The 15,486-nt window shown below is 42.8% G+C and overlaps 1 protein-coding gene across 7 annotated transcripts in view; it reads right to left on the reverse strand.

Annotated features, from left to right (window-relative positions):
* The window catches only part of LOC106569178 (zinc finger protein 521), a 170,110-nt gene that overhangs the window by 146,107 nt on the left and 8,517 nt on the right, over positions 1-15,486 (reverse strand). For 6 of the 7 annotated variants that reach the window (XM_014140256.2, XM_014140254.2, XM_014140250.2 and 3 more), the window contains exon 2: positions 10,113-10,169. In XM_014140256.2, the coding sequence (XP_013995731.1) occupies positions 10,113-10,169 (57 nt within the window). The remainder of the gene's footprint in view (positions 1-10,112; positions 10,170-15,486) is intronic. The other variant, XM_014140251.2, reaches the window with a different exon arrangement.

A 15,486-nucleotide genomic window follows, 5' to 3' on the forward strand; every position in this document is an offset into this window, starting at 1 on the left:
CATTTTAGACACTACAGTGAAAATGGTTAACTTTGTTAAAGCAAGGCCCCTGAACTCTTGTGTATGTTCTGCACCATGCAATGATATGGGCAGTGACCAAGTAACACTTTTACAACATGCAGAAGTGCGCTGGTTATCAAGGGGGAAAGTATTGACACGTTTTTTAAATTGAGAGACGAGCTTAAAGTTTTCTTTACTGACCATCCTTTTCACTTGTCAGACCATTTGCATGATGACGAGTTTCTCACACGACTTGCCTATCTGAGTGATGTTTTTTCTCGACTGAATGATCTGAATCTAGGATTACAGGGACTCTCCACAACTATATTCAATGTGTGGGACAAACTTGAGGCTATGATTAAGAAGTTGGAGCACTTCTCTGTCTGCATTAACAAGGACAATACACAGGTCTTTCCATCATTGTATGATTTTTTTGTGTGCAAATGAACTCAAGCTTACGGACAATGTCAAATGTGATATAGCGAAGCACCTGAGTGAGTTGGGTGCGCAATTACACAGGTACTTTCACGAAATGGATGACACAAACAACTGGATTCGTTATCCCTTTCATGCCCTGCCTCCAGTCCACTTACCGATATCTGAACAAGAGAGCCTCATCGAAATTGCAACAAGCGGTTCTGTGAAAATTTAATTTAATCAGAAGCCACTGCCAGATTTCTGGACAGGGCTGCGCTCAGAGTATCCTGCCTTGGCAAATCTCGCTGTTAAGACACTGATGGCCTTTGCAACCACGTACCTATGTGAGAGTGGATTCTCAGCCCTCACCAGCATGAAAACTAAATACAGGCACAGACTGTGTGTGGGAAATGATTTAAGACTGAGACTCTCTCCAATACCACCCAACATTGCAGAGCTATGTGCATCCTTTCAAGCACACCCTTCTCATTAACCTGTGGTGAGTTATTCACAATTTTCGATGAACATTAAAGGTTTTATATGTAAGATGGTTAAGTAAAGAGCAAAACTATTGATTATTATTATATTATTATTTGTGCCCTGGTCCTATAAGAGCTCTTTGTCACTTCCCACGAGCCGGGTTGTGACAAAAACTCACAGTCATTCTTATGTTTAATAAATGTATCGTATAGTTTGTGTGTGGCAGGCTTACAATGACGGCAAAAAACAACATTTGAGAGTGCGCTGACCCTGGTGCTAGATGGGGTATGCAGCTGGAGGTTGAATGTTTGAAGGGGTACGGGACTATAAGAACTTTGGGAACCACTGTCCTACAGTAATCTATCAGATCAGGACATGCTCTTATACCAGGCCTCTACAGGCTGGACAGGATAAGAACACATCTACTGCTGCATGGAGGGGCTGACAGTCACACACAGAAGACAGCTATGAGGTTATACTGTATTTCCATTTTTTGCTTTCTATTCCACTGCTCTGGACATTTCTGGCATCCTTTGGTATGACGATTTTAGTTATTTCAAGTTGCAGTTGGAATGGATGCTTATAGAAAAGTCACCAGAGTTCACCACAGATGGAAAACATTGGCTACATTCATCTAAATTAAATCCACAAATCCATATGTTAAGATCAGGTGGATATCTGTATATTGATTCAATAAGACCACAGAATGTATCTACAGAGTGAACTGCATTCTAAAATGCTACAGTGGATATTATTGGGAGTTAAAAGCTCGTAGATGATTAGGAAATCAAAAGATGAAATTCTGGCTAGTGATTGACGCCATTTTGAGTCGCCCAGTAACGTCTTCCTAGGGTCCATCCGTCATCCATTTCCTGTCTGTTAAGGTGCATTGACATTTATCATCCCACAACTTTCATCTTGTGAGTCGCAGCCCCCCGGACACCCCTGGACCCCCCTGGACCTCCCACCTTTATATTATTGAATATTTCTGCTCTTAAATATTTATCATCTTTTAATTGATGTTTTCCTCTCTGCTCCCTTCACCCCCACCAGGGAACCAGCAGGACCCCAGCAGAGCCGGGCCCCCCATGTCCCCTCTCGGCCACCCACTGAGCACTGAGAGAGACAGGTGGGGCCACTTTGGCCATGGGGAGAGGGGAAGGAGTGGAGGGAGAAATTAAGGGAGGCGGGGGCTGGGGAGAGATAGAGATGGGGAGAGAGAGAGAAAGCGTATTGTGAAAGAAAGAAACCGAGAGAGAAAAAAATATATTGAGAAAAGCACAGTACAGTGGAGCGAGAGAAAGTGAGTTTTCGAGAGGTAGACATAATTTGGCTGACACTATAGCTCTTTAAATGCTACACTGGAGGGCTCTCGAATATTTCTAATTCAAATTCATTCAAATCCATCCAAAAAATAAAGGTTGAAGACATGGCAATAAAAATGACCCCGGGGTGGTGCCATGCTTTCTCCTGCTCCTGCTACTTCTCTACTGTGCTGTACGTCTAGTTCCATAAGGTTCAATGGGAGTCCTTCAGTTCAACCATCTCCATACTCATTTTCTCTCATTTCCAAGTGAGTAAGATCTTGTGGATGGTCCCTCTTTCCTCAGCCCTCCCCTCCGCTCATTTCCCATGCTTACCCCCACCCCCCACGCCACCCCCCACACCATCAACCCCCAAGTTCAAATTAAGAATTTATTTTAACCAGCGAGCAGCTTCTGTCGACACATATCGGCAGGCCTGATCAAAGGCACGCTCCTTTATCAGAGCGAGGAGGGCTGTCAGAAATAGGACATTAAGATTGAAAAACCTTCACACGGATGCTGCCGCCCGCCTGCCACCTCATTATTAAAAAATCCTCAAACTTTATTTTTTTCTGAGAGAGAGGAGCGGGAGAGCTCTCACAATATAGGTCACAGTGCCAGCCACATTACAGTACATTCTAATGCCACATGTGAATGCCTCCGAATGTATCTATGTACAGTAGCTATCCTCTCCTCTCCTCCTCTATGTGGCTGCATGGAATTTGATGCACTGCACACTGCTCTATCCCATCTGGACAAGACGAATACCTATGTAAGAATTCTGTTCATTGACTATAACTCAGCCTTCAACACCATAGTACGCTCCAAGCTCATCATTAAGCTCAGGACCCTGGGTCTGAACCCCGCCCTGTGCAACTGGGTCCTGGACTTCCTGACGGGCCGACCCCAGGTGGTGAAGGTAGGAAACAACACCTCCACTTCGCTGATCCTCAACACAGGGGCCCCACAAGGGTGCGTGCTCAGCCCCCTCCTGTACTCACTGTTCACCCATGACTGCGTGGCCATGCACACCTCCAACCCAATCATCAAGTTTGCAGACAACACAACAGTAGTAGGCCTGATTACCAACAATGACGAGACAGCCTATAGGGAGGAAGTGAGGGCCCTGGTGGAGTGGTGCTTGGAAAATAACCTCTCCCTCAACAGCAACAAAATGAAGGAGCTGACCGTGGACTTCAGGAAACAGCAGAGGGAGCATGCCTCTATCCACATCGACAGGACCGTAGGGGAGAAGGTGAAAAGCTTCCTATTCTTCGGTGTACACATAACTGACAATCTGAGATGGTCCACCAACACAGACAGTGTGGTGAAGAACGCACAACAGTGCCTTTTCAATCCCAGGAGGCTGAAGAAATTCGGCTTGGCCCCTCAGACCCTTGTCATGGAAAATCTTACACAGGGACACCTGAAGTCAATCTTACATGATTCATTGTTTACTTTCAGCGCGCTGGAGAGGTTCCAACCAACTCAATGCACCATGTACACATGTCGATCAGGAGCTATTACGGGGCATTCCCGTTAGTTCCTTTATATACAGGTTACAGACACGTTACATAAGCATAGTTCATAGGGTTGGTTCCGGCATATGTCTGGCGCCGTCTCCTATCTTAAGTTAAATAACATATTCTTGGCATTCTGCCAGACGGTCCTAAAGAGGAGGTCATGATGGCCCCCCCTCATATCTTTAGCAGGCACCGGCAGGAACCAAGGATTGTTAAAGACACCAAAGACAAGATTAACATTTTCAAGACTGTTTCTTCACAAAGCAAAATATCCTTCAGGCGAGGTGCATCAAAGCTCAGACCGGGAGACTGAAAAACAGCTTCCATCTCAAGGCCATCGGAATGTTTAATAGCCATCACTAGCCGGTTACCACCCGGTTATTCAACCCTGCACCTTAGAGGCTGCTGCCCTATATTCATAGACATGGAATCACTAGCCACTTTAATAATGGAACACTAGTCACTTTAATAATGTTTACATAATGCTTTACTCATCTCATATGTACATACTGTATTCTATTCTACTGTATTTTAGTCAATGCCACTCTGACATTGCTCGTCCTAATATTTATATATTTCTTAATTCCATTCTTTTACATCAGTTTCTACATCAACATTGAAGAGGTGACTCTGGGATTCTGGCCTTCTAGGTAGAGTTGCAAAGAAAAAGCCATATTTCAGACTGGCCAATAAAAAGAAAAGATTAAGATGGGCCAAAGAACACAGACACTGGACAGAGGAACTCTGCCTAGAAGGCCAGCATCCAGGAGTCGCCTCTTCACTGTTGACGTTGAGACTGGTGTTTTGCAGGTACTATTTAATGAAGCTGCCAGTTGAGGACTTATGAGGTGTCTGTTTCTCAAACTAGACACTCCATTGTCCTCTTGCTCAGTTGTGCACCGGGGCCTCCCACTCCTCTTTGTATTCTGGTTAGTGCCAGTTTGCGCTGTTCTGTGAAGGGAGTAATACACAGCTTTGTACAAGAGCTTCAGTTTCTTGGCAATTCCTCGCATGGAATAGCCTTCATTTCTCAGAACAAGAATAGACTGATGAGTTTCAGAATAAAGTGCATTGCTTATGGCCATTTTGAGCCTGTAATCGAACCCACAATCGCTGATGCTCCAGATACTCAACTAGTCTAAAAAAAGGCCAGTTTTATTGCTTCTTTAATCAGGACAACAGTTTTCAGCTGTGCTAACATATATGCAAAAGGGTTTTCTAATGATCAATTAGCCTTTTAAAATGATAAACGTTGATTAGCTAACACAACGTGCCAATGGAGCACAGGAGTGATGGTTGTTGATAATGGCCTCTGTAAGCCTATGTAGATATTCCATTAGCCGTTTCTAGTTACAATAGTCATTTACAACATTAACAATGTCTACACTGTATTTCTGATCAATTTGCTGTTATTTTAATGGACAAAAAATGTGCTTTTCTTTTGAAAACAAGGACATTTCTGTGACCCCAAACTTTTGAACGGTAGTGTATGTTGTGAATTGTTAGATACTACTGCTCTGTTGGAGCTAGGAACACCAGCACTTCGCTACACCCGCAATAATATCTGCTAAATATGTGTACGCGACCAATGAAATTTGATTTGATATTACATTTTTATGATTCACGCGGCCAAACTATTACTGAAGGATGTAGAGCAAACAACCGAAACAACACGGATGCTTACATGATAAAGGAACCACCACATGTCACAGGTAACACAGATGGCATCATTCGCCATTAAAATCGTTGCACCAAAAGGAATATATGAACACTAAGGAAAGGAAATCAAAGCGCATGAATGAGAAACATGATTTGATTTTCTCTCTTTCTTCTCTCTCTCTCTCTCTCTCTCTCTCTCTCTCTCTCTCTCTGTGAGTGATAATATTGAACGAAGCGCCTTGCCATGCCATTAGTGCAGTCGAACAACAAAGGAAATGAATAATAGAGAATATGATTTGAGAAGTGCTGGAGTGAAAGAGTCCTTTCCTCTTCCTGCTGTACGAAGCGAGCCCTGCAGTGCATTGATCTGGGGCTGCCTCAGCCATCAGCCGACACTATGATGTATACCACTAGCTTGCACTACAGTAAGAACTTTACATCCAGACAACCCCTCAGAGCTAAGACACTTTATTACAGATACACACGCATGTAAGCATGTACGTCTGTTGTAAGAATACAAACACACTAAGACACACACACAGGCACACACACACCCTTTCTCTTTCTCAGACCCAGAGCTTAGTCCACTCCGATTCTAGCTGGAGCAGGCACCATCTTCCACAAAACAGCCCCAACCAGCCACAGCCAGGAGGAGAGAATGAAAAGCAGATATAAAAGAGAGAAGAAAGAAGGCGGAGCATGTGGTTATAATTCCACACAGGCAGTGACGGCAGTTGTAAAGCCAAGCTGTGGATCTTAAGCCTGTTCCACACTCTCTCTCTGGGTAAAAAGCACTCTGCCTCATTAAACCTTCCATATCATACTGTTCCTGTCCTCCGCACTAGCTAACTAAAATGCTGTCTTTCTTTATTCTTTACCGGAGACCTATTTTGTTATCATTTCCCCCTTTTTCCTATTCTGTTATACATCAAACATGAGTGTGGCGTATAGAATAATAATACAGTAGGTACCTGGCTGTAAGACACAATGAACATACAGGCTCATAGAGGAACACTGCTGGGGGTCTTCTCTTGAGCCAAGCCCTCGACACATCGCGTCTGATTTAGGTAGGGGCTTATCAAGGGGCTAATGGGTATTGTGACCATGTCAATCACTGATCAGTGGCCTACAAGCATGAATAGAAGCTGATGTATTATTTTTTACATCCAAACAATGGACAATGGTTTAACCATAAAGCCCTGTAATGTTGGATCTACAATTTAAATATAAAGGGGTTTAAAACCAATACTGTTCTTGATCATTGGTCCAAAATCATATTTTCTCAAGGCACTATATAACAGGTGAAATGACATGAAAGACAAAATGACATGAAAGACAAAAATGTGCGGCAAATTATTCAAAACAATAACAACAATCTTGTCCTATATCTTAGTAAAGTTCTGCAACTTCTACTAGCATCCTTTACATTGCATCTGACGAGGGGGTTAAAAGAAAATCAGCCATACAAACTCAAATGAGAAAAGTGAGAAATTAATTTGTGTGCCCTCTTGATTTCTCCACAGGCAGACATCGATCAAGTCGCTGCTGTTTCCCCTCACTCAGGAGATGGCGTCTAGAGGGAGGAGGCGGGGGAAGGAGGTGTGGAGGAGAGGAGAGGAGAGGAGAGGAGAGGAGAGGAGAGGAGAGGAGAGGAGAGGAGAGGAGAGGAGAGGAGAGGAGAGGAGAGGAGAGGAGAGGAGAGGAGAGGAGAGGAGAGGAGAGGAGAGGAGAGGAGAGGAGAGAGGTGTGTGTGCGTGTGTCTGAGGGGGTCATTGTAATCAGGGGCTCTCATTAGCCCGCCGTTGGCTGTGGATGACAGGAGGTGTCCCAGGGAACCAGGGGAAACAGGAGCTCATAAGCCTAGCGCTTCATCTACTGCCGCTGGGGTGGCTGAGGACGAAGCCTGCCTCTCTCCTCAACCAACCCACAGATATACGGAGCATGACTCTCCCCAACCAACACCTAGACATACAGAGCTTGCTTCTCTACCAAACACCAGCCAACACCCAGACATCAATACAAAACACTACAGCCGTAGACTAGACTGGCATGGGCCTGGTGCTCTTGCCTTATGCACAAGACTGTTTTACTCAGAGATGGCCGAGGAAGACAGGTAAATACTGAACAGACACAAATACACTAAGAGGGGGCTGAGGGAAAGAGACCAAACTCTCTGACACAAAACCAATAAAACAACTCATCAGCACAGTCACACTGTAGTAAAACAGCCCTTGTGTTTCCCGTTTCTGAATTTCTCTGTCTGAAGGGGACCAGAGAGGGAGAGGGAGGTGTGTAAATGCTACTGGACTCACTACAGTGCTAGGTGCCAGGCAGTGTGTGTGACTGTGTGAGTACCCAGGGTCCCCAACCTGCTGGGCAAAGCCATCCATATCAGGTTTAAAATAACCACAAATGAGACTTAACCTTTAGCAGAGACAAATGAAATGAAAGAATGGTCGCGTGGTGCATGCGATCAGGAGCAGGCCTCATTCATATGGGGCTCTCTGTGAGCCTGACCTGGATTACTACTCTGTTCCTGGAGGGCCTACGGTGAATGCCACACCAGCAGACAGGACACATTCATCTGCTCTGTGAGCTCTATTCTACCTCTATCAGAGGTTAGGAAACAAAGACGTGAACACACACACATACAGCAAAGTCGGAAGTTTACATACATTAAAACTCATTTTTCAACCACTCCACAAATGTCTTGTTAACAATCTATAGTTTCCGCATGTCGGTTAGGACATCTACTTTGTGCATGATACAAGTAATATTTCCAACAATTGTTTACAGACAGATTATTTTAGATTATTTCAAACAGATTGTTTCAGATTATTTCACATTCACTGTATCACAATTCCAATGGATCAGAAGTTTACATACACTAAGTTGACTGTGCCTTTAAACAGCTTGGAAAAATCCAGAAAATTATGTCATGGCTTTAGAAGCTTCTGATAGGCTAAATTACATAATTTGAGTCAATTGGAGGTGTACCTGTGGATGTATTTCAAGGCCTACCTTCAAACTCAGTTCCTCTTTGCTTGACATCATGGGAAAATCAAAAGAAAACAGCCAAGACCTCAGAAAAATGATTGTAGACCTCCACAAGTCTGGTTCATCCTTGGGAGCAATTTCCAAATGCCTGAAGGTACCAGTTCATCTGTACAAAGAATAGTACACAAGTATAAACAAAATGGGACCACGCAGCCGTCACACCGCTCAGAAAGGAGACACGTTCTGTCTCCTAGAGATGAACGTACTTTGGTGCGAAAGTGCAAATCAATCCCAGAACAACAGCAAAGGACCTTGTGAAGATGCTGGAGGAAACAGGGACAAAAGTATCTATATCCACAGTAAAACGAGTCCTATATCGACATAACCTGAAAGGCCACTCAGCAAGAAAGGAGCCACTGCTCCAAAACCGGCATAAAAAAAGCCAGACTACGGTTTGCAACTGCACATGGGGACAAAGATCGTACTTTTTGGAGAAATGTCCTCTGGTCTGATGAAACAAAAATAGAACTGTTTGGCCATAATTACCATCGTTATGTTTGGAGGAAAAAGGGGGAGGCTTGCAGGCCGAAGAACACCATCCCAACCGTGAAGCACGGGGTGGCAGCGTCATGTTGTTGGGGTGCTTTGCTGCAGGAGGGACTGGTACACTTCACAAAATAGATGGCATCATGAGGGAGGAAAATTATGTGGATATATTGAAGCAACATCTCAAGACATCAGTCAGGAAGTTAAAGCTTGGTCGCAAATGGGTCTTCCAAATGGACAATGACCCCAAGCATACTTCCAAAGTTGTGGCAAAATGGCTTAAGGACAACAAAGTCAAGGTATTGGAGTGGCCATCACAAAGCCCTGAGCTCAATCCTATAGAAAATGTGTGGGCAGAACTGAAAAAGTGTGTGCGAGCAAGGATCCTACAAACCTGACTCAGTTAAAAAGGCTCAGTCAGGAGGAATGGGCCAAAATTCACCAAACTTATTGTGGGAAGCTTGTGGAAGGCTACTCGAAACGTTTTACCCAAGTTAAGCAATTTAAAGGCAATGCTACCAAATACTAATTGAGTGTATGTAAACCTCTGACCCACTGGGAAGGTGATGAAAGAAATAAAAGCTGAAATAAATCATTCTCTCTACTATTATTCTGACATTTCACATTCTTAAAATAAAGTGGTGATCCTAACTGTCCTAAGACAGGGAATTTTTACTAGGACTAAATGTCAGGAATTGTGAAGAACTGAGTTTTTAAATATATTTGGCTAAGGTGTATGTAAACTTCCGACATCAACTGTACCTACACACACACACACACACACACACACACACACACACACACACACACACACACACACACACACACACACACACACACACCACACACACACATGAATACAATATACACACAACGCATGCATTTTACAGCATCTGATTTAAATGCTCTCTCTCAAACAGACATGCGTGCCTGTGCGGGCACTCGCGCACACACACACGCACGCACGCACGCACGCACGCACGCACGCACGCACACACACACACACACACACACACACACACACACACACACACACACACACACACACACACACACACACACACAGGTGAGCAAACACACAAAGAGCAGTAACATATCTTAATGGTTGAAACACACTTCATTCCATAGATCACACGCACGCTCCACTTTCCAGACCCGAATTATGAAATATGAAATGGAGCATTACCGCTCAGAATGGCAGTCTGCCCAGGATTGTGCTGCTCCTCTATCACATTGTCTTCTACTGCCAGAAAGAAAGAGAGGGGGAAGAAGCGATTAACAGCAAGAAACCAAAAACAAGTTTCCACTTGTCAGACACACTGAGACTTTCTTTCTCCCTTTTTTCTACACTATCTTTTTTATTTTTATTATTTACTGTATGGAAACTCTCAGGAGATTTCAACAGCTTTCAACAGCTCAACCTGTTTTTTTATTTTTTATTTTATTTCACCTTTATTTAACCAGGTAGGCCAGTAGAGAACAAGTTCTCATTTACAAACTCGACCTGGCCAAGATAAAGCCAAGCAGTGCGACAAAAACAACAACACAGAGTTACACATTGGATAAACAAACGTACAGTCAATAACACAATAGAAAAATGTATGTACAGTGTGTGCAAATGTAGTAAGATTGGGGAGGTAAGGCAATAAATATTCCATAATGGCGAAATAATTACAATTTAGCATTAACACTGGAGTGATAGATGTGCAGATGATGATGTGCAAGTAGAGATACTGGGGTGCAAAAGAGCAAAAAATAAAAATAACAATATGGGGATGAGGTAGTTGGATGGGCTATTTACAGATGGGCTGTGTACAGGTACAGTGATCGGTAAGCTGCTCTGACAGCTGATGCTTAAAGTTAGAGATGGAGATATAAGTCTCCAGCTTCAGTGATTTCTGCAATTCTGGGGTTTGGGAATCCACAAGCCTTTCATATGTATGAAGATCAGCAACAAGGTAGGCAACCTCCCACGTAAATAACATATTGGACTGAGTAATGACATTATGAATTATGAAATTCTCCCAAGAAACCCTCTCCCAACATCAACAGTGACAAACTGAAAAACACCTTGATGACTGCATAAGTGAGAGGATATCTCTGAAACAAAATAACACCCCATGTATTAGACAGAAGATGTAGATAGAAAACACATTTAGACTAAAATGGTACTGTCACAGCATTAATCTAGAATTTTGGAGGATCGAGTGTTGCGGCGGTCTAAGGCACTGCATCGCAGTACTAGAGGAGTCACTACAGACCCGGATTCGATCCCGGGCTGTATCACAACCGGCCATGATCGGGAGTCCCATAGGGCGGCGCACAATTGGCCCAGCGTCGTCCGGGTTAGGGGAGAGTTTGGCCGTTGTTGTAAATAAGAACTTGTTCTTAACTGACTTGCCAAGTTAAATAAAGGTTTTTGGGGTATGATATTTATTCCTCTGTAACTTTCTCACACATCATTACTCACAATTCATTCAGGACAATGGCCTACAATGCCAGCCATATCAATATATTTCTGAAGTGATATTTGGCTGTACAGGCTAGCATGAGGGACAAGAAGTACTGTAACGCCCTGGCCATAGAGAGGGGTTTTTTGTTATTTATTTTGGTTAGGCCGGGGTGTTACATTGGGTGCGCGTTCTATGTTCCTTTTTCTATGTTTTTGTATTTCTTTGTTTTGGGCCGTGTGTGGCTCCCAATCAGGCACAGCTGAAGCTCGTTGTTGCTGATTGGGAGTCACACATAAGGAGCATGTTTTTCCTTTGGGTTTTGTGGGTAATTGTTTCTGTTAGTGTTTGCACCTGACAGGACTGTTGGTTGTCGGTTTTCTCTTTTCTTGTTTTTGTATAGTGTTCATGTTGTTCAATTAAATATTAAATGATGAACACTAACGCCTTTACAAGTACCTAGCCACAACGAGGTTTGTTTTTTAGAAAAGTCAGCTAACCTTGTAAGCTACCTTGGTATAACTAGCTAGTTCAATTTCTCTCATGAGTATAAAGACTACAAAATGTTAATAAAAACAGCATATTTTATTGAACTATAAGGTTAGCTGTGTTAGCCCAGTCGCTAGCTTATCCAGGGTCAGTGATACATAGAGCAACCATGTACTGTCTATGGGAACAACTGCAATTATTTTGCAAGCAACATTGCTAAAATGTATAAAATAACATTTCATTAACCTCATAAAATGGTATCTGGAATGCTCATCTCCTGTAGCCTAATTGACATATCCTTATTTCCATACTGTACCTAAATTACAAGGGTTGGATTTGCACTAAACAACTGTATATGTTAGCACTTAAAAGGCACATACAAAATCTGGAATATACTGTACATTGTCTACTGGTATCATTTTAAATTGAGAACATATATCTCAACATGTAAACAATGTGTGAGTTTAGCTATTCTCTGCTACAGATAATAGATGCCCATAAGGCCAGTAATACCATCATTTTTTATTTTATTTGACCTTTAACTACACATGTCAGTTAAGAACAAATTCTTATTTACAATGATGGCCTACCCCGGCCAAACCCTAACCAGGATGACGCTGGGCCAATTGTGCACCGCCCTATAGGACTCCCAATTACGACCGGTTGTGATACAGCCTGGAATCAAACCAGGGTCTGTAGTCATACATCATACTACGTCATACTGTAGGCCTATGGCTGCATTAGTGATGCATGCCATATAATAATGTGCAAAATGGATTCACATAGCTGATATACTGAGAGAGTGACAATCAAATAAAACAGATTGTAGATCTTACAACTAGACAAAAAGTAAATGTTCATTTGAGAATACAACACAGAAACACAGACATATTAGAGACAGAACCCCTCTTTATTGCAGGATTGTGATGTTTAATCAACATTGACACTAGTTCATTTTGAATAATAGTTTAACAGTTAAAACAAGTTTAAACACTTCACTTCAAAGAATTAACACTTCAAAATGTACAAATAAGCTAAATCGTATGTAAAGATTAGACATCTTAGTGTAAACAACAATAGATAATTGAGTAGTAACAAGTAGGCTATTATTACTAAAGCATAATTTCAGGCAGGGGGCGCAACTTTCACTGGGGACGGGGGTGACATGTCCCCCCACATTCTGAAATGGCATTTTTGCCCCCCCCCAGTTTTACCATTGGAATGTGATACAAAACGAGGTAATGGTGTGCTTTAGGACCATGCAAACTCCTCCAAGCGGTCGGGTAGGCTTTTTGGAGTGTTTATCCGACTGGATATTTTTTTTAATTACGTCCCCCCCACTTATAAAACCAAAGTTGTGCCCCTGAACTCCCAGCAGACCTCCAGCAGGGTTTGCTGGACAGAACCCTGCACTCCCAGCAGACCTCCAGCAGGGTTTGTAATCGGTAATGGCGCCAATTGTAATAGGTTCATACATTGTGAGTGATGTTAAACTGTATTTTTGTATGCAACATTTGCTAACATAGGTAGGCCTACACATACAATCCATGGCATATAGGATATACCCATAGTCTCTTGGGATATTCATATGGACCTTTCTCCTCATCTGCAAACACACTTTCACAGATTTCCTGAGGACAGAAAACATCACAAACAGGCTTCATTATCCTCAAAATAGACAGCACTGAATGTGTTGCTATTATCCCTCTGTCTTCAAAGTTTCCCTCTCTACGGACTGGAACTGGAGAATATTTTCATCATGTCCTACCACAAAAAGACCTGCCCTATCCAGTAGCCTACACTGTTCCTTTACTGACAGCTGAAGCTGGGATCAGAACCGAGTTTGGGAAACCCTGAGCTAGTTGATGACATTTAATTAACTTAGCTAAACAGCTACCTAGCAGCTCAGTTCAGTTAGCATACAAAGTGACCTACTGTAGCCAGCTAGCTAGCTGATAATACATTGTTTTTTTTACATAAAAACTGTGTTTACTTACTTAAATAGGTTCTTCCACTGCCTCCATTTTTTGGGTCCTTACAAAAGAAAAATAATGGGCAAAAGCAGCCAGCAGCCATGTGCATGAATGGAGACGAAGAAAAAAGTACATTTGTCACTAGAACGGTTTAGAACGTATTGTGACATTTGACTTTACCAGCGTAGTCCTCTTTCAATTTCAACAAATATAAATCACAGACTGCCGGCCACACTTGCTAACTTTAAAACTAGCATAGGTAACAACTACCCGGACAGAAAACAGTGACGCACATATCACACCACCCCCACAGAAGATTATTTAGAAAAATCTTTGGAACATTCAAACCGTTTTTGCGATACAAAAATTCCAAGGGTGTGATATGATTTTAGAGATATGGCAACGTGAGACTACGGGGATATTAACAATTCATAGGATTATAAGATATTTATAATATTATTTATATTTTGTAGTTTTGAAAGACTGTGTTTATATGTATTCATCCAAGGCCAGTTCACAACGTGGCATATTTGTGCGATTTTGAGGTTTAATTTGTCCGAGTATGACCGTGCATTCAGATCAGCTCCCAGTCAGTCAGTGATAGGTAACTGAACGCTTGTCAAAGGAGTGATGGTTGGATCAACGTTAAGATGAATCCATTAGCGACACTACATGGCAACCAACCCTTATTTGATACAATGTGATATTGGCCTTGACAAAAATAACTAACTTTAGCTTGATGAGGCCTGATTTTCTTTCACGGGGGCACTGTTTTGAACTGGGTGACGGTGAGGGGGGAGAGAGTTCCTTGCAGCATGTCAAGTACAGTTAACTAAATGTATTTTAGCACCGGGAAGAGAACTAAAGACTCTCCCACCTGTTCCCTGTAAAATTAGGGTTTCACCAAGGACTTCTGACGCCTCACCGTTCCTCCCTGCAGTTGAAATGCCTTCTCCATCTAGCCTTTCATTTCCCTTCAGCAGAGAGAAAGGGGAGTCTGACAGGACCTCCCAGCAGGGGGAGAGTGGCAGTGTGACTGCCAACACCAGAAACCAGCTAGTGACACTTTTAAACAAAGGCACCAAATATCCTGTACTTTGTATAATTAAGGCAGGGATCTTATGGTGGTGAGCAACTTATTCTCAAGTGAGCTGAAGTCAATGTAGAGAGTGGTGTCAAACCTCGCTGGGGAATCAAGAGGGATGAGTCAAGCAGCTTCTTATGAAGACGGTAACACGAGAGATAGGAGTGGCAATGTCTCCTTCACTGGCCGGAACCGCTGGCCGATATTGAACAAGAGATCCTCTACAAAGCTGTCTTTATGACATGCCATGTTTAGGAAATGTGTTTCATTCCACAAAAGGAAGAACAATAGGTCTGCACTCCTACCAGAGTTAATCAGACACCATTTATCCAATTTGTGAGAATACAAAAGTCCTCTGATCTCTGTTAGTTCATTTGTTAAACACATCACTAAAACGGGAGAGCTGAGGAGTGGCAGATGAACGCAATGTTGAATGTGTCCCCACAGAGCACCGTAAATAGAGAACTGTGTCTCTGTATCTTTCCGTCTCACCAGTGCAGAAGCCTCGCCTCGTCCTGTGGAGACATACAGGCCTTAGAGAGTGAGCCTGAGTCCCTGTGAATC

This window comes from Salmo salar, chromosome ssa14 (assembly GCF_905237065.1).
Source record: "Salmo salar chromosome ssa14, Ssal_v3.1, whole genome shotgun sequence".
NCBI lineage: Eukaryota > Metazoa > Chordata > Actinopteri > Salmoniformes > Salmonidae > Salmo > Salmo salar.